The sequence below is a fragment of the Scaptodrosophila lebanonensis genome, unplaced genomic scaffold, assembly GCF_003285725.1.
Source record: "Scaptodrosophila lebanonensis strain 11010-0011.00,11010-0021.00 unplaced genomic scaffold, SlebRS2 tig00000024-arrow-pilon, whole genome shotgun sequence".
Taxonomy (NCBI): Eukaryota; Metazoa; Arthropoda; class Insecta; order Diptera; family Drosophilidae; genus Scaptodrosophila; species Scaptodrosophila lebanonensis.
The window spans coordinates 6,523,363-6,545,792 of record NW_022060538.1 but is presented as its reverse complement, the minus strand read 5'-3'; the positions used below and the strand labels follow the sequence as shown (position 1 = coordinate 6,545,792).

Genomic DNA, 22,430 nt, shown 5'->3' with positions numbered 1-22,430 from the left:
AGCCATAAATATGTAAATATGAGCGGACATATGTATGTATTACATACATATGTATAGACAGATATGTAGATACACAAACATATAGACAGATGTGTGTGCATTTTGTTGTTGTCGATGGTGCTTCTTCTTTTCTTTTTTCACGTGCCATAACAACAATCATTTCTATATAAATCCGCCGTAGCAGAAACAAAACAAAATTCCAACACATTTAGTATTATTGTATTTGTTTGTTTATTTTTCACACACACACACATGTTTAGGTTAAAAAAAAAAGTGTCAGTGGCGGGCAAAACTTGAAAGATTTCATCATTTTATGGTACTCGCCCAGGGGCAATAGTTATTCTTGTTTGCCAGTATAATTTGGCATTCAAAATATTTGGGATCGCACGCACGATCAGATTGGAACATAGGCCCAAAACTTTTCATTTATTTTATGAATTGCATTGTTTGTAAATAGACGCGAGTATCAAGCACCATTTTGAAAATATTCCGTCTGATTAGAATCAGAAGACTCAATTGGCCATTCTAGCCACATGGGATAAGTTTTTGTATTTTTAAGAACATGTATTTAAAATAATTTAAAATATAAATCAAATTAACTTTGTCACACTGTAAGTTTATATTGAACAGCCCCGAGACTTTATAGCGCATCGTTTTAAAGACCAAGAAATCAATTTGGTCAGATTTTGATGGCGCGTGTGGACTGTCCATAAAAGCAAAAATAAAAAATATGATCAATAAGAATTATATAAGCCAATTTAGATTTGTTAACATTGCTGTTTATTCGAGTTTTGTTGTTTTCGTTGCCTAAAAAACGGCAAAAATGTGCCACAACTAAGACCAACTATTTTTTAGTGGAGGGGACAAATACATACATATGTATATAGTATGATTGTATGTATGTTTGTATGTTTATATTATACTTAATATGTGCATATGTGTGCATGCGATCATTTACTCTAAAGCAAATAAATAAACAAACGCACCAGCATGCATATAGTACATACATATGTATGTATGTACATACATACGTAAATAACTCGTTGCAGCGGCAGAAAAATGCAATGCGCTGCCTCCAGCAAAGCGCCCCATGCACATACACACATATGCCGCATGTATGGATGTACAGTTGTGTGTGTCGGTGACTGCGCAGCGACAGCGACTGAGGCAGAGGCTCAGGAATGCGGTTTTGACAAGTTCTTCTAAAATTGTACGGGGCAACTTTGCTATTTACGCTATGAGCGACAACGGGGGCCTCGACGAGAGCGACAACGATGAACAAGCGAGCGAGCGAACGAGAGAGCGAGCGGGCGAGTGTGCGAAGGAGCGCTGAAAGCAGAACTAGAAAAACAACCGCACGAACACTACACCAACAAATACAACAACATGGAACAGAGCTCACCCGGCACAGTGACGCATTGGCAATTGACAACATTTTGTGAATTTTTCTATTAGATTAGAGATCAATGTTAGAGATGTGACATATATGTTAGCGGAAAATTAATATATTATTTTTTCTTTTGTGCAAGCCGGTGATGACAGGTTCGTTTGGATTTCCGAAAATTACAGAAGTTTTTTCATTGCGATAGGCAATATAATTAGAACACGACAATATATAATTAATTAAGAGATAAGTTATTTCAAACAATATAGATTTTCTATTTTTATAAAAACCGAGTAGTGATAACACAAATTCTGGAATTTAACAGATAAGCCTTTGACTGCCAAGCTATAATCAATATAGAAATAGTTTAGCTGTCAACTACTTTAATACGAATAAAGAGGTGTTAATAATAAATACCCTCAGCAGTAAGTTGTAAACTTCTACTCTAAGGACTGAGATAGAATATCGATTACAACATCTGCCTGTCAAAACAATTATATCACCTAAATCAAGGTAATAACATATAACTTTTGATACACATACCAAGTTTGCACATGTATCGAACAATCATACATATATTACATTGTGGTTGCTCCACAGTGCAGGCAATTGCAACGAAGGCAAGTCAAGGCAAGGCAGCCAAAACTATGCAGTGGCATCGAGTGCAGGCAGCGGGCAGAGCTAGTTGAACGAACGCGCGCCTAGCGGTGGTATTGGTGTTGCTCTGCGATCGGGTTATGGTGGGGGGAACTGACGAGGGGGCGTTGCGCATGCCGCTGCTGCGGTCGCTGTTGAACGAGCTAAATGCATTTTGTGTTTGGAAATAGGCTGGCTGCCGAGAAGACAACGACGATTGTTGGTGTTGTTGTTGCTGTTGGAAAATATTTCAAAGTTGCTGTGAACTCTCAGCAACGGCAGCGACACCAATTGAATGCAATTTCTGTTTGTGTTCAAGTGTGAGTTAGTGTATATGTATCTGTATGTGTGTGTGTATGTTTTTCACTGCATTTATTAAAGCAATGCGCGTATAGTTTTTATATTTCGTGTTGCTCTTTGCTGTTGCTAATACTGTTGTTGTTTTTGTTGTCACAGCAGGCGGCTGCCTTAAATGCCAAAGCTACTGCTATTTTTCCATTAGACGACAAACGGCAGTTGCTTTTGTCCCTGTTTTCTTTAGCTTTTTGGCAACAATTTCAGCCCGCTCCCATCAACATTTCTCTCTGCTGGCATATCTCAAACTCTGTTTCTCTCTGGCAACTTTTGTTGCTTGGGTTTGCCTGCAACATGCAGCGATCGCTGCCATTGCCAACATCATCATCATCAACACCACCATCATTATTGTCGTCGTCGTTGCTGTCACACATGAAATGTTCTTATTTATTTTGCAATCTACACACACACACACACACACATACACTCACTCTCAAACATACACACCCATGAACATGGACATAGGCTGCAGTTGGCTCGCTTTGCTTTGACATGAATGTCAGCTTTGTGCATTTAAGCAGTTTAATCACAACTCTTTTTTTCTGTTTAACTGCTTTTCTGCCTGTTGTTGCAGATGCCGACGTTGCAGTTGCACTGTCCCCCGGGCCGGTTTGTTAGCAATTTCATATATGTATACCTATGTACATACATATTTGCCCAGGTTCCTATGTACTTGTGATCTTGGAGTGTCTATGTGCGTTAAATAAGTACATACATATTTATATATGTATATACACAAGTCTGTGTATCTTTGTCGCTTGCGGCACGTTAAAAATTCTATGCACGACACAAGCTCCCCATCTTCATCATCAGCTTCATTGCCGCCAAACAGTGGGTCAGGAAATTGAGTTCTCTATTTTTTCGATCAACGTTGTGATGTAGGAATTGTGATATCGTATTTGATAGTATTTTGAGAACTTCGAAGATTGAATAATTAGTTTTAGAAACTATGCGGATCTTTAATGGAATTATATTACAATCTAATTAAACATAACGTTTGTGAGAAAAGCACCTAGGAAGGAATCTCAGTTTTGACCGAATAATCATGTTCCTGAAGCCCACTGTGCCTCAACACAGTTTCCTTTCCTTCAGAGTCATCAAATATTATTGCTATTGTTGGGACTCAACTTGAAATGTTCCTTTGATCGCTGTTGCCTGCTGCTGCTGCTGCTGTTCTTATTGTTGTTTGCGAAGCTTAACTACAACTGCAGCTTCAGCTTCAACTAAGTAGCTTGAGCTTATCTGATGCCTTTGTATGGAACATGCTAACCAGAGTTGAAAGTGTAGGGCGCACTGTTATAAAAAAAGCAAACAGAAAAAGCAGAGCATTGCTTCAGAGCAGCAGTCGAGGCAACGCTGACCCACAAATCAATAAATTCCAGCTTAAATATCTTAAGAATGTCAGCAATAACAACAAAAACAACAGCCAGCACTACAAAATGAATTATGTGCTGTGTTAAACATTTTGACAGCACACACACACACACTTTTGTGGTCAGACATGACTTGCATGCCAAACTCTGCGTTTTACGCATGCAAAGATACTCAAGAGCAGACGCACAGATGCAGATACATTTTTGTTTCTTCCCTCAACAGCCTTCCAAACTTGGCCATAAAGAATGAAGCGCAAAAAAATTAACCAACAAAAAAATCGAATAAAAAGCATTAAAGGCATGCCAAGAATGTAGCGCACAGATACAGATACTTGCTCGCAGAGTATCTGTTGCCAAAGCCTTTGCCTGACTGACCGTCGCTTGTGAGTGAGTGTGTATGTGTGTGTGTTGTTTGCCTTATCACTTCATTAGGCTATAAATTCGACAAAAACATGCACTGTGGAATGCGCAGCAACAAAAGAATAAACGAAACCCGAGGCATAATAATAAAGGAAAAAAAAGAAATACATTCCAGAGCTTTTTTCTTCATCGTATGGATTTGGGTTTTTGTTTTCGTTGTAGCAACATATCAAGCGACTTAAGCACCTACAAGATACACAGTTAACATGCAGCCACAGATATGGCTACAGTTGCAGCTGCAGATACATTGGAAGTGAAGAAGAGTTCAAGTCGCATGCTTGCCCTTAAGCTGCTCCACAGCCATTCCCCCCGATGCCCCCCTCTCTGCGCTACAATACACATACTATATACATATATAGTATGCATACGAGTATATTCTTGGGCAACGATAATTATGCGGCTGGCAGCAGTCAGGCTGGCAGACAGTCAGATAGACAGGCGGCCCGGCTGTATGGAGAGCTCCAAGCTGAAGATGTTGGGACACAGCTACGCGCATTGTTCGTATTCAAAAGATACGCGTGCGCAGCCATAAGCTTCTGCAGCATTAAGAATATGTTATGCGCACTGAAATGGCATTCGGAAAGTGCTACTGAAAAATAATACAAAACTTGGGCAGAGCCACAAGACGAGTGGATGGTCGGACGGACGGACGGAAAGAAGGGCAGACTGTAAGAAGGGCTGACTGCCAGCCAGACAGACTTTGAAATGTCTTTAAGCCATGGACGCATGCGTGAGTGTGTGCCTTGATGGTGATATTACACTGACTTGTTTTGAAATTGGGTTCGTATGTCTGCATATCGTCAATTTATGCTGGAATTCACTTTTTGTCATATCGAGTTACTTATTTATTAGGATATATCGACATTCCATATGTTGTCGAGATAGTGACAAATGAGAACACGGCTAGATTATTCAAGTGAATACTTTCCTATATTTAAGTGAAAGACATTAAAAGTTAAGAATTTAGTTTAATCATTAAAATATTTCTTATTTCTGAAAATTATAAGTTCTTCAGGCGAGTATCAATGAAGTTACCAAATACTAGCTGAAACGGCAACTAAAAGGCGATCGTATTAGCACTAAACAGTTGTGCGGATGAGAAAGTTTCGCAACAACTGATTACCAGACTCTAGGCATGATTAGTGTAGTTAAATGCGACTAAAAACACAACGTCAGGTGATCGAACAGCCAAATGAGCTGATGCCTGAGGAATGCAACACAACCAGCTGCCAACAAGCAACAGCAGCTGCCCTACAATTTTTAAACATCTCACATACACATATATACTATATACACGCATAGTTTTTACACACACAGCAGGCAGCATGACTCCGCCCTTGGAATGCTGCCAATTGTGGCGGCTCACATGGAAATGAATAATACAAGCGGTACAAAAGATGCGCATTAGGGACATGTGTCTCAGACTCAAGTGGAGGCTCACAGAAACACGCAAACACACACTTACTGGGAAGAGGAAAAGGAAACTAATTGATAATTGCTTGCTGCAATCCTTGAAATGCTTTTGTCTTCTATACGCACATGCATTTATTAGACTGTATTATATCGAATGCCCTCTTTATCTATATCTAGACAATTTTAGATGTTCTAATCATGTGATTCATATAGAAAGAGTGTTACTTTTTGGTGAAATTAAGATACGGTTCAAGAAATTAATCGTTAAGGTTTTTAAACTCTTTAAACTATTTGAGACGTCATATATTGTTTAAAAAAAACGCTAAATAACTCAGGAGTATGACGATATAATGTATTTCAGCATTTGCTGCTGCTACATTTATCTTTGTACAATTTGAAAAGTTATTTTCAAATTCTGTAAGGTGTGGATTATGCCAACAGTTCAGAGTAAGTTGAGTTGAGTAACTGCTTTCAGGTCATTCCAAAGGTTAGGCCACATTTTTCTCTTTTTCCAATAAAATTTGCCTTAATAAGAAAATTGGCCAATTGAAAATACATATTACATACATATTATGATTGCATGGCAACAAAAAAAAAAAGAAAGAAAAACAAAAAACCAGCAACAATGAGGCAAAAGTATCTCATCGCGATTTATCTTGAGTATGCACATTCCTGCGCTTGTTTTGAGACCGTTTTTGTCGTTTCCATTTCCATTTCGCTTTTGCTTTTTCGTCTTCTTTTCTTTCGCATTTTTGGATTGTTCGTATGCATGGAAAATTGCTACCTTTGCGACTCCAGTGGGGCACACAAACGCATATATCACGATCAGACAAGAGCTAGCTCAGCATATGACGATGACAGCCGTGGCGACTGCGACGATGAGGACAGGGACGGAGACGATGATCAGCGCGCAGACGAGTGCAAAATGAAGCAGAGAGAAGAGGAAGAATGAAAACGCTCGAGGAACGCGCGTGTTTCCCTTTATGCAAAGTACACTAGGAGAGGGGACGGACCCACTCCGTCCGTCCGTCTGGCCATCATTTACGCCGTCCGTACACATGGCAGGCAGCTCGAAATCCAAATCCGAATCCATATCCACCGAGGGGAATTTAATTTTCTGCTCACGTTTGCAGTTTGCAGGCAGGCAGCCGCTCAGCCAGCCGGCCAACTGGCGAGCGTGCGATGAGGAACGAGCGAGTGAAAAATTGCTCAGCCTCAGTTGCGGTCGTGGAATGACAGCTGAATTATTATAAATCGATATGCGAGAGACTAGGCGGCTCTTTCAGCTTCAATTGTACACTAACAGAAATAATAAACATAAAACTACAAGTAAAATAGTCCATCTATGGCACGGACAATCACACAAGATTTGCGATTTTTGAAATGAAAGCTTAAGCTTGGAGCAGCGGGTTAGAAGCAGAGCAAGCCTAAGTCTACGCTTAGACTTGACTTCCTTAGTCATACATGAAAAGTTGGAAAAGCAGCGAGTGAAAACAACAATTAAGCACTGGGGAGATAGCCTGAGGTTGTGGGGTTGAATCGCATGATTGGTTCATTTATTAAATCGTTTGAGTTTGGTTTGGTTCTGAATTCGTCAGATAGAGTGGAGCAATATTTCACGCGTTTTAAAGCGTTTAATAGCGTCATTGCTAAGGGTCTTTGGATTAAAAATTACATATAAGAAGTATAATATAATCAACATTTGAAAAACGTGCAAACGTGGATATATTGACTTTTTTATTTGCTTAAAAAGTTATGCTAAGTTGTTCAGCTTGAGCTATTATACTATACATAATAAGTATAATTAAATAATTTCAGATTGATTATTGCTCTTTTAAAGGTGTTGAAGGTCACATTTAACTGATGTATCCAGATGTGCTCGCAGCTACATTTCAGTTGTTTAGTAGAACCACAAAGAATAACAAGTCTAAGGCTTGATTCAGAAACTCGTTTACAAGCTTAAATGCAGTGATAAGCTAATGCATTTAAACGCGATGGCCAAGGCGCTGTTTCTGTTTAAATAAACAATAAGCAAGCAACGTCTTTAGACTCTATTGAAGGTCTTAATTATTATGACAGCTTTAGTTCACAAAAATGATGACCAAAATCAGACGACTGCATACTTAAAATAAAAGATCATAAGTTCTAGGGCACCAAATGTTGTCATATTGAAAAAATATCCTTTCATTTTCTTATTCTAACAGATCATTTTCAGAACAACAAAGGTGAACTTTCTTGGAATTACTCCAGTTGTCTTCCAACAGTGTAAATACGTTTTTAAAATAGTTGAAACCTCATTTTGTTTTAAAGGTATTGCTTTTAAATTGTTAACAAATATGGCTCGTATTGTTATTTGTTTGCTGAGTGTAGCTGCGGCATCAAATTGGGGGTCGTGGCTGTGGTTTGCACTGCCATTCGTAATAAGCAGTTTGGTGCGACAATAAAAAATGGACTGGCGTTTGTGGGACTGGCCTGACCAGATGAGGCCAGGCCGTTGCCACATGCCTGACCGACAGCTAGCGATTGCGTTTTCTGCGCATTTCCCTGCGTTTTCCCAATGCAATTGCAACGACAAAGCAGATGATGGCAAGTGTAAGTACACACATGTGTGTACATACAAATTATGTTTGTTTGCGTGTGTGTGTTTTCTTTACAAGGGCTTTTCAAGGGCTCACAGGCTGGTGTTAATTAGCACAACAAGCGACAAGCTACAATAACAACAGCAACAAGAACAACATCATACTCATCATGTTGAAAAGGAAATCATTATGCTTGATAAAAATCACAAGTGTTGATTGCTGTGCATGCACATACAAGCACACTAATGTATGTAATACATACACACTATGTATGTACATACATACATATATGTTTGTTTGTCTACATAGGGAGATGTACAACAACAACAACAACAACAACAACGAATTATGTGCAGCAAAGCAACAAGTGCGAGAGCGATTGCTGCCAAGCTTTAAAATGTTGTTGTTATTGTCGTTGGTGTTGCAAAAAAAAAAAAGAAAAAATAAATGATGACAGGAAAACTCACGGCTATCTATTCACCATATACAGATACATATATGTATGTATATACAATGTATGTATGTGTGTATGTATTTATATATATATGTGTGTACATATCCACCACTGACTACGACGCGAGCAAGTCGACCAAGCCGAGCTGGAAAAACAGTTTGTAGCTAAAATGGGCAAACATGCTGCAAACACTGCATGGCTGGTGTGTATGTGTGTGTGTGTGTGTTGTCAGCTTCTGCTGCATATGTGCCCGTGTATCTCACAGATACACTATGTATCTTGGCGAGCATGTGCCCCCGTATATATGTATATATGTGTGTGTGTGTGTGTATGCATGTGGCAACTATCGTTTGGTCGCTTGCAAGTGGAAGGAGAGAAATATTTTTTGACGCTTTGGGCCTGCCTGTCTGCCTGCCTGCTGCTGCAAACTAGAAAATCGCGCTGCCTGTGGCTGGCTGCTGCTGTTGTTGTTGCAGTCGTAGTTGTTGCTGTTGTTGTTCCTGCAACTTGGCGTTGCATTTATGCGCGTAATCAAATTGTAATCACGGTTTGGTCGCAGCAACTTTTTGCTGCTGCTGCTGCCGTTGTTGTTGTTGTTGTTAAGTGGAAATACTTGTTGCAATGTACGCTCGTTGTTGCGGTTGTAAATGTATCTGTGCGCTTGTATGTGCATTCTTTCCACATCTTGTTGTTGTTGCTGCTGCTGCTGCTGCCTTGTGCAATTTATTAAATGAAAAATGCCGTTTTGCAGCTTTCCAAGTTGCCCCGCATGTGTGTATCAATGTATGTGTACGTGTGTGTGTGTGTGTGTGTGTGTGTGTGTGTGTGTGCGTCTTTGGCATCTTTTCCCTACCAAATTGAATTTTATGTAAATTTTGTTGTTTCTGCTTTGGCATTTTGCATCGAAAAAATCGCCACATCTAATGCATAATGGCACGCATGTTCCCAACGATGCAGGCAGACGATGTTGTGGAAGGGGGATGACAGAAGTGAGGGGGGCAACCATTAGCCATAGCTTATGTTGTTGTTGCTGTTTTGACTTTAGATGCTGGCTATTTGTGGCATTACTCGTTATGGCCACTTTTGCGCTCTTTATGCAATTGGAAACGCTGCGAGTTGTCGACGCGCCTTCCCAAATGCCACAGGTCGTATCTGTATCTATAACTGTGCAGATCAGTGTGTATATATGTGTGTGTGCGTGTGTGTGTTGAAATACCAATTGCTGGATGAATAACGTTTAGACTTTCATATATAAAGCTGCCCATAAGTATGATAATGGCGACATTTCTGATCTGCCTATTTTGCATTTATGACTTGACAGTTGCCGACACGCGTCGCCATACAAGTATAATGGCTCAACCAGCTTTTAGAGGCGCCTAACCGCTCGCCCTCCCCACCCCCCTCTGATGCGCCGGCGCCACTGACACGCCAAATTATGAAAACGCGCTTTCGCTGAGCTTAGGCCTTTTTCTCTTGCTGCTGCTCACTGTTACTGTTACTGCTACTGCCACTGTCACTGCTACTGTTGTTTATGTAAAAACGAACGAGTTGCCGCAAATACATATCGTATGTATGTCTCTACTAACTGGATTACTGTGTGTTTTTTGGTCGATAGACTTGATAGATGTGATTATGTATGTGTTGAAAAGATTCATTTCTTGAATGTTTTGGAATACTATTCGATTTAATAGCATGTTATCCATCTTTATTGGCAATCTGTCGGTTGGACACCAATTAATTGATGGGATCACATTGGAAGTGTAGACAATATAGGCGTCTGCGATGGCTGCTGTTTGTAAGATCGGTGTGAGCTAGCTTTTCAGTGGTAAGTTTACTTGGATAGATAAAAGATCCTGCAATCTGAAAATATGGCCATTACCCAAGCAAAATGTGAATGTGTACTTATAGACAATGATTGTCTGAATAAACCACAACTTTAGCAATTGGCAGACAGTGACTGTGCAAATGCCATAGAGTTTGGCATTATTGTCTAAAAAGCACTATTGTTGACATTTTTGCCATATTTGGTTTCAGTTTCAGCCTAAACAAAAATATTCCACTGTCGCTTGACAATTGGCCAAAAAACTGTCCATCCATCCATCCGTCAGTCGTATGAATACATTGTTGCTGTCGCTGCTTTGTTTATGCAAAGAGCAACAACAAAAGTATGCAGATATAGAAAAAAAAACCCTGACGAAAAGTTGTACAAACAAGTGAAACATCTATGTATGTATGTGTGTATAATTTCGCGGTTATTTTTTCTTTTCTTTTTCTTCGTTTGCTTGGCCCCACGATTTCCCGCCCCCTTTAGATGATTTGTTGAAATTTATTTATGGTTTATTGGAATTTTTGCGCGCTACCGGCAACAATTTTCAAAAAATTCAATAACAACGCGCGTGTCCATTCGAGTGGCCAGCCAAATGGAAAGGGGGACGAGGGGGCGTAAATAATTGCGGTAAATTATGCGAGACGTGCAAAATGCCAATAAATGGGCAAATGCGAATAATAAGTGAAATATTTCCCGACCGCGGACCGGCGGCGGCGAATATTTGCCATTGCAGTAGAAAAAGCGAGCACAAGTTTCACCCAAGCACACATTGCATTCCAAATGAACTCAAAAATGATCAAAATTTAAGCTTATTGATAGGATCTGTTTAGCTTTTAATCGTATTTCCCAGATAAGGCGTAATGAATACATACAAACAAGAAAAAACGTTATTGGCATAGATGATTTATGTTCATATCAGGAACCCCAGACTTTTAAGCAGACGTAAGACGTATTCTATTCCCAAATCGCCTCTTCTACTAACAAGACTACTAATAATCAATATCCGATCCAAATTAAATCATTTTTTCGTTTATGAACCAAACGCTCCGAAAAATGTTTGTACAGTAAGGAATAGAAGGATTAGTTCTTGAATATAAATTTGTTGTAAGTTAGTTTTATTTAAAATCTATCTTCAGCATCGTCTTTGGAAAGTACAAAGCTCTCTCAAATGTTTGAAGGTGCAATAAATAAAATATAGAGCCCGGTGGATGTTATTAAACGAGTTTATCAATTAAAATGAGTTTAAACAAAATATTTGCATATCTATAATAAGAATATAATATATTTTGCGCGAGACGCATCGATCATAAATTGGGGTCTTAGCCAACAACTTGATTTTCTGGCCTAGTGCGCGATGTGTGCAAGCGTATTTATGCGTGTGTTTTTGTTTCTGTTTCTGTGTCTGTGTAGCTTTTAAACAGATTTAGCAGATGTTTCATTTCATTTCAATTTCGGACACATTCCTCAGTTGTTCATCTGTTTGATTCGATGGAACAAATTTAACCATATCCGTGCAATTTGAAACAAAGCAAGGGGTCTGTTAATTGAAAGCGTGCAGCGCACATACACAATACAAACATATCTTCAGAATTACACACGCAATATTTACGAATCGACAAGAATTCAGGAATGTGTGAGTGTGTGTGTAAGTACAAAAGAAGAATTTCTGAAATCAATTATTTCGAAACTGCAAAAATTCCTCGTACATTTGCAATTGTTTATGGAAAAAGAGCGCAAGAGCTAGCGAGCGAAAGACTGGAAGAGAGCGAGTTGAAAAATGCGAGCGCGGCATAAAAGCGAATGGCGAATGACGTTGTTGTTGGACGGCCAAACTGAAAAATGTATCTATGCGATACATGGCGATGAGATGCGGTCCCCCCGGCCGACCGAACGATCACGCCACTGCCTACTGCCAATGTATCTGTGTGTATATGTATGTGTGTGTGTGTATTATATTGTACCAAATCTACATTACGTATGAGTTTTTTAGTTTGCTCGATTTTTTTGTACATTTTGCAGATCATTCGCTGAAAAATGCCTTTTGTTGAGCTTTATTTAACTTTTGCTCTCTCAGTCATGCTTATATGTGTGTATGTGTGTGTGCTCCCACCCCTGCCCCAACGTTTTATGCCTTGCCATGATCTCCTCTCTCTGTCTTTATGTGCCGTTCATTTTGCTGTAAATTTTGTTGTTGCTGCTGTGCTGTTTTTTCCAATTTTATTTTTGTTTGTTGCCGTCGTTGCGCTTATATTTGTTGTTGTTGTAGTTGCCTCTCGGCCACTTGGCTTTGGAGTTCACTTCAGTTATACTGGGAGTCTTAATCATCGCATTGGAATGTTTGCTTAAAGTTTTTATGTTCATTTTTTTGCCGTCTTGTTAATGTGCTTTTTTTAAATAATTTATTTTGTTGGGCATTTTGCACTTTTTACTCGGCCTGTGCCTTTGCGCGCCTCTTTTGTTTTTGTTGTGCCGTGCACAACACACATTGTGGTTGCTGTTGTTTTAGCGCATTTTTTCGTGCTGCTTCTTCCCGTATTCTTTACACATGTGCTTGTATGTACACGCCTGACTTAGAGGTGGGAGATCGAGACGTGCTAATCCAAGTCTACATTGATATACTTGACTGTTTTTTGTAAGCTATGGAAATTATTTTGTCCTTTCAAGGTTTAGATAAATAAAAGAGTATTCTATATTGAACAAATTTAATTATTGATTATCATTATTAAATATTAGTTTTAGAAACAAGATTAAACTTTTAAATTATTGTAATTATTGCACAGAATAATTTTCGTAGCACCAGACTATTTTGTTTTTTATAAGAACCGTGCTTTTTGAATTCTTGTTTGCCGAATTAAATCAACCACAATCAAAAATATTTATGAATTAATTAAATTAGTTATTTATTGAAGGTTTAAATTTGAATTAGTTGACTAAGACATTGTAAAGAATGGAAAAATATTACATCGAAAAAGGAAGCACGATCCCATCTCTAGCATGGAAGGCATGCACATGTGTATCTTTTTTTTTCCTTTTGCGACGCACCTTTTCTTTCCGGTTCACGCGCAAGTATAGGTATTTATATGGTTTTGTTTTGCTGATGCGAGTTATGTGAAGCACTTCCTGACTGTGGTTGCAGCCTGAGAAGCCCATCCAGACAGCTTCAATCTCAAGCCCAAGCCCACCAAAGTACATACATACATATGTACATATCAAGAATTGTATGTAGATATCAACTTACCGATCTCTGGGATCCAGCCATGTGGTCTTTTTGTTGATGTGATCAATGTAGTAGGTTTTGCCGTCAAAATCCTTGGCAATATCCCAGCCATCGGGCAATGGGAATTCACTGTGGTGCTGCGGGTGGTGGTGCGGATGCACGTTGTGATTGTGGTGCAGCGGTGGTGCTTGTTGTTGTTGTTGGTGAGGCGCATGTGGCGGTGGTTGCTGTAGATTTGGCATTTTTATGCAGTCCAGTCAAAAAGAGAAACAGAGAGAGTGTAAGGCACTGCTCTAATCAATAACTATGGCGAATTTTGTTCTCGTTGTGTCTTGAAATATCAGTTCAATTGCACCATATTGCTTTATTTCTTATGCAAAAGCATTTTTCACTTTAACTTGTGCGCCACTTTTTTTCACTGTACATTCGATAAAAGCTACGACGATAAGACGGCGAAAAGCAGCATCAACTCGGCGCTCACGCGAACACTCTCCGGCTCCGCTCCGGGCGTGCTCTCAATTATTTATTTACTTTTTTCGTAACTGCATTCCATTCCTACACACACACGCGCACATGAACATACGCAGCCACACGCACACTTGTTGCTGTTGTTGCTTATTGCTATTGCTATTGCCTTAGCCGTGGCTGTTGCTTTACATTTTTTTCTTTCACAAAATTAATTGCAATTTACACTCGTATTTCCCCCACTGCCGTAAATGCCAGCGTTCGTTGGCTCTGCTGTGACTATGGCTATGGCTGTTTATTTTGTTTTGCAGCTTATTTATGCTTAATTAAAACTAATTAAAAAAGAATTTAGCGCGGCTGCGTTCTCCTCATAACTGGATGCCCTTTTGGCTACAATTACACACACGGAAACATGTCGAGCGCAATGTTAACGTTTTCCTTGCACTTTACACATTGAAATCAATGCTATTTGTATACATTTTCGGCACTTTCACACACACGAGTCGAAACGAAAGCAGCAGCTGAGAAGTCAACGTTACGCGGTCGCTTTGCAATATGAATCTTGTTTATTTTATATGTGCGTAGCGGTAGAGCAAAAACCGACCGTACAGTCCAACAGCAACTTAAAGACAAAGAGCACAGTGCCTTGGAGCTGCTAAGCTATCGATGTATTTTCTACTATCGATAGTGTTGACTCTGAATTGTTGAATCGAATAACGTCGTCTAAGCAGTGCTGCCACATTGCTGGATAACTCGCACAGCTTAGCCAATCGAGCAATAGGTGGCGGTAGAATCCTCATTACAATGGTCTGGCAGTGTTACAATTCAAATTTCACTTCAAATAAAGTGCTGAAATGTGAACGCCTCATTTAAATAACACATTTTGTGCAAATTTGTGCTGTTAATTAATTTCAATTTCAACAATAATCTGTTAATGCTGTCTGAAATGTCAGCGTTGCTGTCTTAATTGCCCTTACATGCTGTACATGCACACTCATGTCTGCAGCTATTCGACATGCAATTTGCACAACAACGGCAGCTACAATGAAAATACATAATGTTAATAAAATTTGTTGCCGACAAACACGACTCGACTTCATTTAACGTAAAGGCTCGTTGCGGTTTTTTGTGTTCGTCTCACCTTGTTGGGCATTGTTATTGCTCTTGCGCTTTGTCCTCGCCAACATGGATGTCGCTATTGTTTTTGCTGTTGCTGTTGCTGTTGGCCGTGTTATTGTTGTTGCCGGTGCACTTTTCAACACTGCTGTAATGAAATTTTAATTAGTTTTTACAACTTGCACAAACACCGCGAACATTACCTCTTTATTCAGAAGGCAACAACAATACCAGCAACAGCGAAAACATCTTCACATGCCTGCCACCATTTTGTTAACGGTATTCAGCACGGCCTCGGCACCTGCACTTTGTGCGGCGTCCGTTTGTTTGTGCGGACGTCTCTGTGGCAGCTTTAATCAGATAATGCGCTCGCTGGTTGCAAGTAGCGCGTTGCACGTGCCGCTCAACTCGTTGCAAGTGAAGTTGTTGAAAAGGGCACGCCACACGCCGCCCACCACTTAGCCTTTGAATGGTGTTGCATATGCCGCGGGCGCCGATGCCGCGTATTACTGACTGTGTGTGTGTGTGTGTGTGTGTGTCTGTATGCGTGCCAATGGTTGCAAATTCATTAAACGAACAGCGCGCACGCAAGTCCAACTAAATGACAACACCAACAACAACTACAACAACCACATGCAGGAAAAAAAGGACCAACTTGCTTAGGGCTTAGCGAAATATGCATACCAAGTGTAGTTTCTCTAGCTCTTGCACAAGGCGTCTAAAAACATGATTCTATTCAACTTTCCCATACTTACAGCTTACTGATAAATGTTATTTGCCCGTCGAATTAAGGAGGCTCCAGACGACAAACAATATTATTCGACAGTTCTTCTATAAGACAGGCCTTTGGCATGCTGGACTCGTTTTCAAACTCGAAATGCAGCTGCCTGCTCCACACTACCTTTTCCTATAAAAGTAGAATAGATAATCGTCTATGTTCGATGTGGAGATGATCAATCCGAAATAAAATCTATCCAACACACCAGATATGGCCGCGATTTCACTCGAATCTCCCATTCATTGGTGGCTATATTTAGATGCAATAACGAGAGCAACGAGTGTTTCAAGAGCAGCTAAATACTTTCTGCAAATGACTTCTCAGATGAAATATATGGAATATAGTATAAATACTATTTTTTCTTTCAACACAACACTCCAATGGAACAATTGAAAATGTTAATAATTAAAAGAATAGACTTCCACAAAAAAAAAAAATGAAATTGTGTAAGCATAAATTTTTAGACATTTTTTAAAATTATAATTAATAGCTCCGAAGCTACAATCATTTACTGTATTTTTACTTATAACAAATTTTATTTCTCATTGGACTCTTCTAAAGAGTTCATTCCGATCCATCCGATTTTTCATAAGGAAGCAATCCATTCTAAAATTGACTCTGGATCGATTTTAAATTAAAATGGAGACAAAACGTACTAGAAATCCCAAATAGATTTTTCGAACGAGTGCATGACTATAAATGGACTATAAATGTGCTCGACTATTTAAATTATTGATAATGTCACACTGATATGATAAGAATATTGATATGAGGATGTAAAATATCAATATCTATATTTCAAAAATTGTGTTTAAAATTACTTTCTAATAAAGGTATATCTGAAAATAGATTATTCAAAACATAATCAATATAGCAACGGTGCTGTTAAGCTTGCCATTTAAGTAGAAAACATTTTTAATCTAGCACCAAGATGTTTGGTGTCGAAATATCTGTACTTAAGATAAGAATTTTATCCTTGATTCAAGAATCTACTAGCTAATTGTAATTTACTCCCGCTTGGTACTGAATCAAGTGGAAAGCTTCAAATATCTCTTAGGGAAGCCCCTTTGTACTTTTACTGCTGCCTGCAACGAGCTGCGATGCGTTGCGATGCATTCCACTCGGGCTTCCTATTTTGTTTGCAGTTTCCCTAAGCGTGCAAAGTAAAAGTAATTATCAATATTCTAGAAGTAAACAGCAGGTATGGGGAGATGGATACACAGGGGAGGTTATTAGGGCGTGCAGGGAGGAGACGATATCGATGCTGTTGCCTGCCAAGAAGTTTTGCGTTAAAAGCCAACACATGATATGGGCTCAGATGAGTGGCCTACATCCGCATCTGCATACGTAAGTGTATGTGTGTGCATACGTATATACAATATGTGTGGGTAGAAACTTTTAACATGCAGTTGTTGGGCTGATGGGGCGGGTTGGAGGCAGGAGTAGGAGCGGCTGCAAAAATGCAAAAACATGAAATTAATGACACACCGAGCAAACAACCACATGAGGGCCATAAACCAATAACCAAAGAGTAACCAAAAAGTTAGCAAAACACAAACACATGTACACACAAACACACGTACACACCCACACCCACACAAGCACAGACACAGTAGATGGAGGGAGCTGCCAATGGATAGCCCCAATGGCATGCAGCAAAGTGAAACTAAAGCCCCTTGATACACACACAAACAAACGTAACAACAACCAGGGGCACACACACACATACACAGAGATACACCCACACACACATGGAAGTGCACGTGGGCATGTAAAACGGCAGCACCTGACCAGATCAGGGTCATAATCCCGTTGCCGAAATGACACTAAAAGCAGAACTAGCAGATACAACAACAGCCCCACAGCAGGGAAACATTTCGCAAACTGACAAAACTGAGTGGCCCTTGTGTTTCGTCGCACTGTATAGGGGATGGGGGTTCGGAGTGAAACCTCCCTAAGTTTACGCTTTTTTGCGTACCAAGACTTTCTCAGCTTCACTCTCCATGTTTAAGGTTTAAAAATAAAAAACATTCCATGGCTTGAGCCAACCCCATCGAAGCAATTTATAATAAGCAGCGAGACTAGAAGGATACCTTTATAATGAGAAGAAAATTATAAAAATGGATATTAAGCCTATTAAGCCTAAATAAAATTATATTGCAAACCTTATAAATAGACTAGAAGGATACCTTTATAATGAGAAGAAAATTATAAAAATGGATATTAAGCCTATTAAGCATAAGCATGATAAAATTATATTGCAAACCTTATGGTTTGTTTGGCCGATCTGTTGCGGTACAATGGGTCATATGACGATTAATATATACCTCTAGGGTCTCTAGACTTAGGTGGTGGTGCAGCCTAGGACCCCGAACGTTCCACTCGCATCCAGTAATAGTCCGTTCGGCTTTTTCTGGAGCGTCTGTACCCGCCTGAGAGACGATAATGCTCTGGTCCTGACAAATTTGTGTATCACTTATACTTGTAGGTCTACTGGAATGCTTGAAAACATTTCAAATAGTTCATATCTTATATACAACACCAAAAATAATAAAATTTCATTACTATTTTATTGATCAGATCTAACTTATTTTAATGCTTCATAAAAGACTTAATTTAAAATAAAATATTATGCTTTGACAAATCTTGATATCTAACAGTTCTTAAAATCTGTTGTTATTTTTTAAATCATTCATATATGGATTGATATATAGAAGGTTAATAGAATGCTTTATTGTAGTGTAACTAAAATTAAATCAATCAACAACCGTAAGCGAAATTTTATTTTATATTGAATGGAGTTTTAAGAAAGTTTGTGTGCAATGATTAAGAAAAAAAAAACAACAAATTTGTTTGGTCAATAGTTCAGGTGTTTACTGTAATTGCAGTCTGTTAGGCGTATACAGGTATTTGGGCGATTAAAGTCAGGAGCGCTTCAAGGGCTGACCCCCAGTCCTGATGGAAACGAATGATGGGAAAGCATTTGCACAACAAAAAGAAAGCAAGACTTCTAGGAATGCCACAAATCTTGAGCTTAAAACGTTTTTTCGGTTACTTTAGCGACGTTAACCGCACCTGTGCAAATATCTAAGTCACCTATATGTGTGTGAGTGTGTGTGTGAGTGTGTGTGGGAGTGTGTGTGGGAGTGTGTGTGTGTACATGGGAGGTGGTTTGACGTTTTTGCCAAGAACGGCTCAGAAGCAAATTAGATTTGAGCGCAGTTTTCATTTGGGGTTTCACTTCTGGGTAATAGGGACACTTGCCACAAAGTGGACACGAAATCCTAGTGAGCAGAGAGAAAGTGTAGGGAAAAGTGTAGAGGATATTGAAAAGGAGGAGTGATATTAAGAGGGGGCTTTAGTTGCAGAGGGACCCAAATCCAAAGTGACACGCAGACTCGGGCTCGCCGCATCGCATTCGAAACATTTTAAAAGCATCTTCATCATAATTCCGCAAATTGAAAAACGATGCAGCCACATACACGCACACACAGACAAAAACACAGACATAGATACGCACAAAAACACCCAGAGAAACATGGAGAGACAAAATTTAGTTATATGTTTGTTTTACTTTCGTTTTCATACCCTTTCAACTATCCGGTTTAAGAGAGTACCTTACTTAATTGTAATTGTATGCCACACTCGGAAGAGTGCATTTCATTACTATTTTTATGATTGTCTGTCCATCCTATGTGTCGGAAAGTGTGGGAACTGAAGCTTGTCTGCAGAATCTTCTTAGTAGCTGATGTAGCAACAGTTTCCCAGAAATAACCAGACTCTGTGCTTCCATTTGAGAGTATGAAGGAAGTATGAGACCTATAGCTGAGCATTTCTTTATTTCTATCCCCCATTACAAGATCTTCTAACAACAGCATAGCGAAGATAACTTGTACGCTAAAGTCATGATTACTTAACGGACTTATCGTTTAAAAAGTTTTTAAAACTTGCAATTGTTGGAGTTGCATTTTGGCATTCCTGATAATTTAAGTAATTAATTAATTAAATCAAAACTGTAGTATGAATTTAAGGTTCATAAAGCTTTGCTCAAAAATTTAGAGTATAAAGAGTTCTCACTTCATCAATTGTAATTTGTTTTTTATTTTTTCCACGTAAGCCCTAACAACAGGTTCATGGCAGCTTTTGCTTTATACGCAGTAGCACCAGCAACAGTCACAGCAACAAAAACAGCAGAACCAGTAGCTACAATAATAACAAAAACAGTAACAGTAACAGCAGCAGTGGCAGTAGCAGCAACAGCAACAGCAGTAGCAAAGGCAAAGTGATATTGGCCCCTTGTGGCTTAACTTGTCATTCAGGAGAACTGAAAGAGCAGACGACAACGACAAACCCTTTTTGCATTTTAGTTTGCTGCCACTAATACAGTTAGTCTGTATATTCCCTCTCCACTATCCACTCTCCATCAATCTTGCTGCTTGCCTTTGGCAGGTGCCGACCATGTCTATGGGTGTTTAGGAGGGGCTGCGTAAGTTTCCGCTGGATTGTCTGCCACTGCCGCATTCTATGAATTATTCAAAACGATCATAATAAATTGCCACGACTGCAGCTTGCAGCAAAGCCATAACGTTGCACACGTACATAGTTGAAGAAAAGAGTGTCAGACCGCCTTATACTACCTATACTCGTATGCACTTGTATTGACAACAGAGCGATGGAGACACTCATGCGAACACTGACCAACTCAGAGCTGAACTTGAGCTTGGACACCATTTGAATATGTTCATGTGCTGGTTTGTAGTTCAGAGCTCGTTTATTTTCCAATAAAGGGCCATTGAAACGGTCTGGAGTTTAATCTGCTTGAACGCTAAAGGGAGATATTGTAGAAAGCAAAGTTTTCATCGTGATTAAAAAAATCGTCATGAATCAAATGAAGCTTCCCTCTTCAGATGCACATAGAACATAAAATGACGGGTTTTCTATTTCTCCTGCTACGCGCATCGGCACTTTCAGGAGCCGAGAAAGAGGTTAAAGCGTGGCTGCTCCTGTCCGATAATTGTGCTAGAAACATGTTGTAAGGATGTCAATTCCAATCCTCGCAGGATACATTAAAGAGTCTTAGGTACGGTTATTGTTTTGTTAGCTATTAATTGTTTAGAATTTCCATAAAACCATATTCACAATTGGAAAGTAACACAAAAATTGTATACACATATACGCACGTAGCTATAATGAATAACGAGAAAAAACTTGTGATTGTGATACAGTAAGGCCATAAATGCTATAGTCATATAGGAAAATTATGCTACAGGTTTCCCAAAATGTTGTTGTTAATATTTTACGTCAGCTTTTCTTTTTAGTTTATTTTGAGGACTAAGTTTTGTTTTTTAAAAAGAAATGACACCTTGGCAACAATAGATTCAAAGTTGTAGTCGGTCGGCAGCGACTTACTATTTCTATTAAAACTCTAGGACCAGGTGGATGACTTATAAAAAACAAAGTTCCTGACGCTTTGATCTGCAATCAATCATAATGTGGATAAAGGGGAAGTAAAAATGATTGCCGTTTCATCTCTAGTGCTTTAAGCCTTGTTGTCACCTATAAGCTGAAGAGGCACCGCCACCTCCCAGTCCCGAGTCTTCTGGCATCATTGTTGTGCAGCGTTATCGCTGCTGCTCTGAGGTTTGCATTTTGTGGCCACTTTGGAGCAGTGCTCGTAACTTTTGGCGGCCATTTGGCAAGTATTTTCATAAAACGTTTTATGCGCAGCTCGAAAGTATGCAACACTTTTTGACCATTAATTGCAGCTGCCCGTACAGTGCACACTTCCCAACACTACACAACTACTCGTATATGGTCCAGCATGTAAGCAGGGTTGTTGTGTTCAGCTATTTTCTCGCCAACACTGGAGTTTTTGCCATTTACGCCGATTGTGGCGAAAAACGTAAATTTGGGGCTAGCGGAAATATTTTAGAGCATTTTATTTATTTTTTATTATTAGTGTTAACTACTGCGCCTTTTTGTGGGATCTATATATATATATATATATATATATATATATATATATATATATATATATATATATATATATATATATATATATATATATATATATATATGACTAGATCAGAGCAGACTTGATCAGAGCAGAAACTAAAACAAAGTTTTTGATGAAAACCATATTGTCAAACAAAAAGAGTGAAAGGTTTAAATTGTGGTACCCAAAGTAATGACCTGCAAGCTCTCCGGTTATGAGTCTGAATTTATTTCTCTGAAGTTGCAGGAGGAATTCAATAGGTTTTTGTCCTTATCTGGCTATTAAAAGTGTTTGTCAACTGCTCTCTTGCTTTCGTCCAAGTGTTATTCTTCCATCTGCTGTTGAGCGCTTTTAGCGAGATTAGAATGGAGATTAACTAGTTTATTAATTATTTATTTTGTTTGTTATAGGTGGATTG

The 22,430-nt window shown here is 39.1% G+C and overlaps 1 protein-coding gene across 1 annotated transcript in view; it reads right to left on the bottom strand.

Annotated features, from left to right (window-relative positions):
* The window catches only part of LOC115620954 (protein kibra), a 33,079-nt gene extending 18,385 nt beyond the window's left edge, over positions 1 to 14,694 (bottom strand). Inside the window, exon 1 of the mRNA XM_030514470.1 lies at positions 13,680 to 14,694. Coding sequence (XP_030370330.1) covers positions 13,680 to 13,900 — 221 coding nt within the window. The 5' untranslated portion in view covers positions 13,901 to 14,694. The remainder of the gene's footprint in view (positions 1 to 13,679) is intronic.
* Positions 14,695 to 22,430: the final 7,736 nt, after the last annotated feature.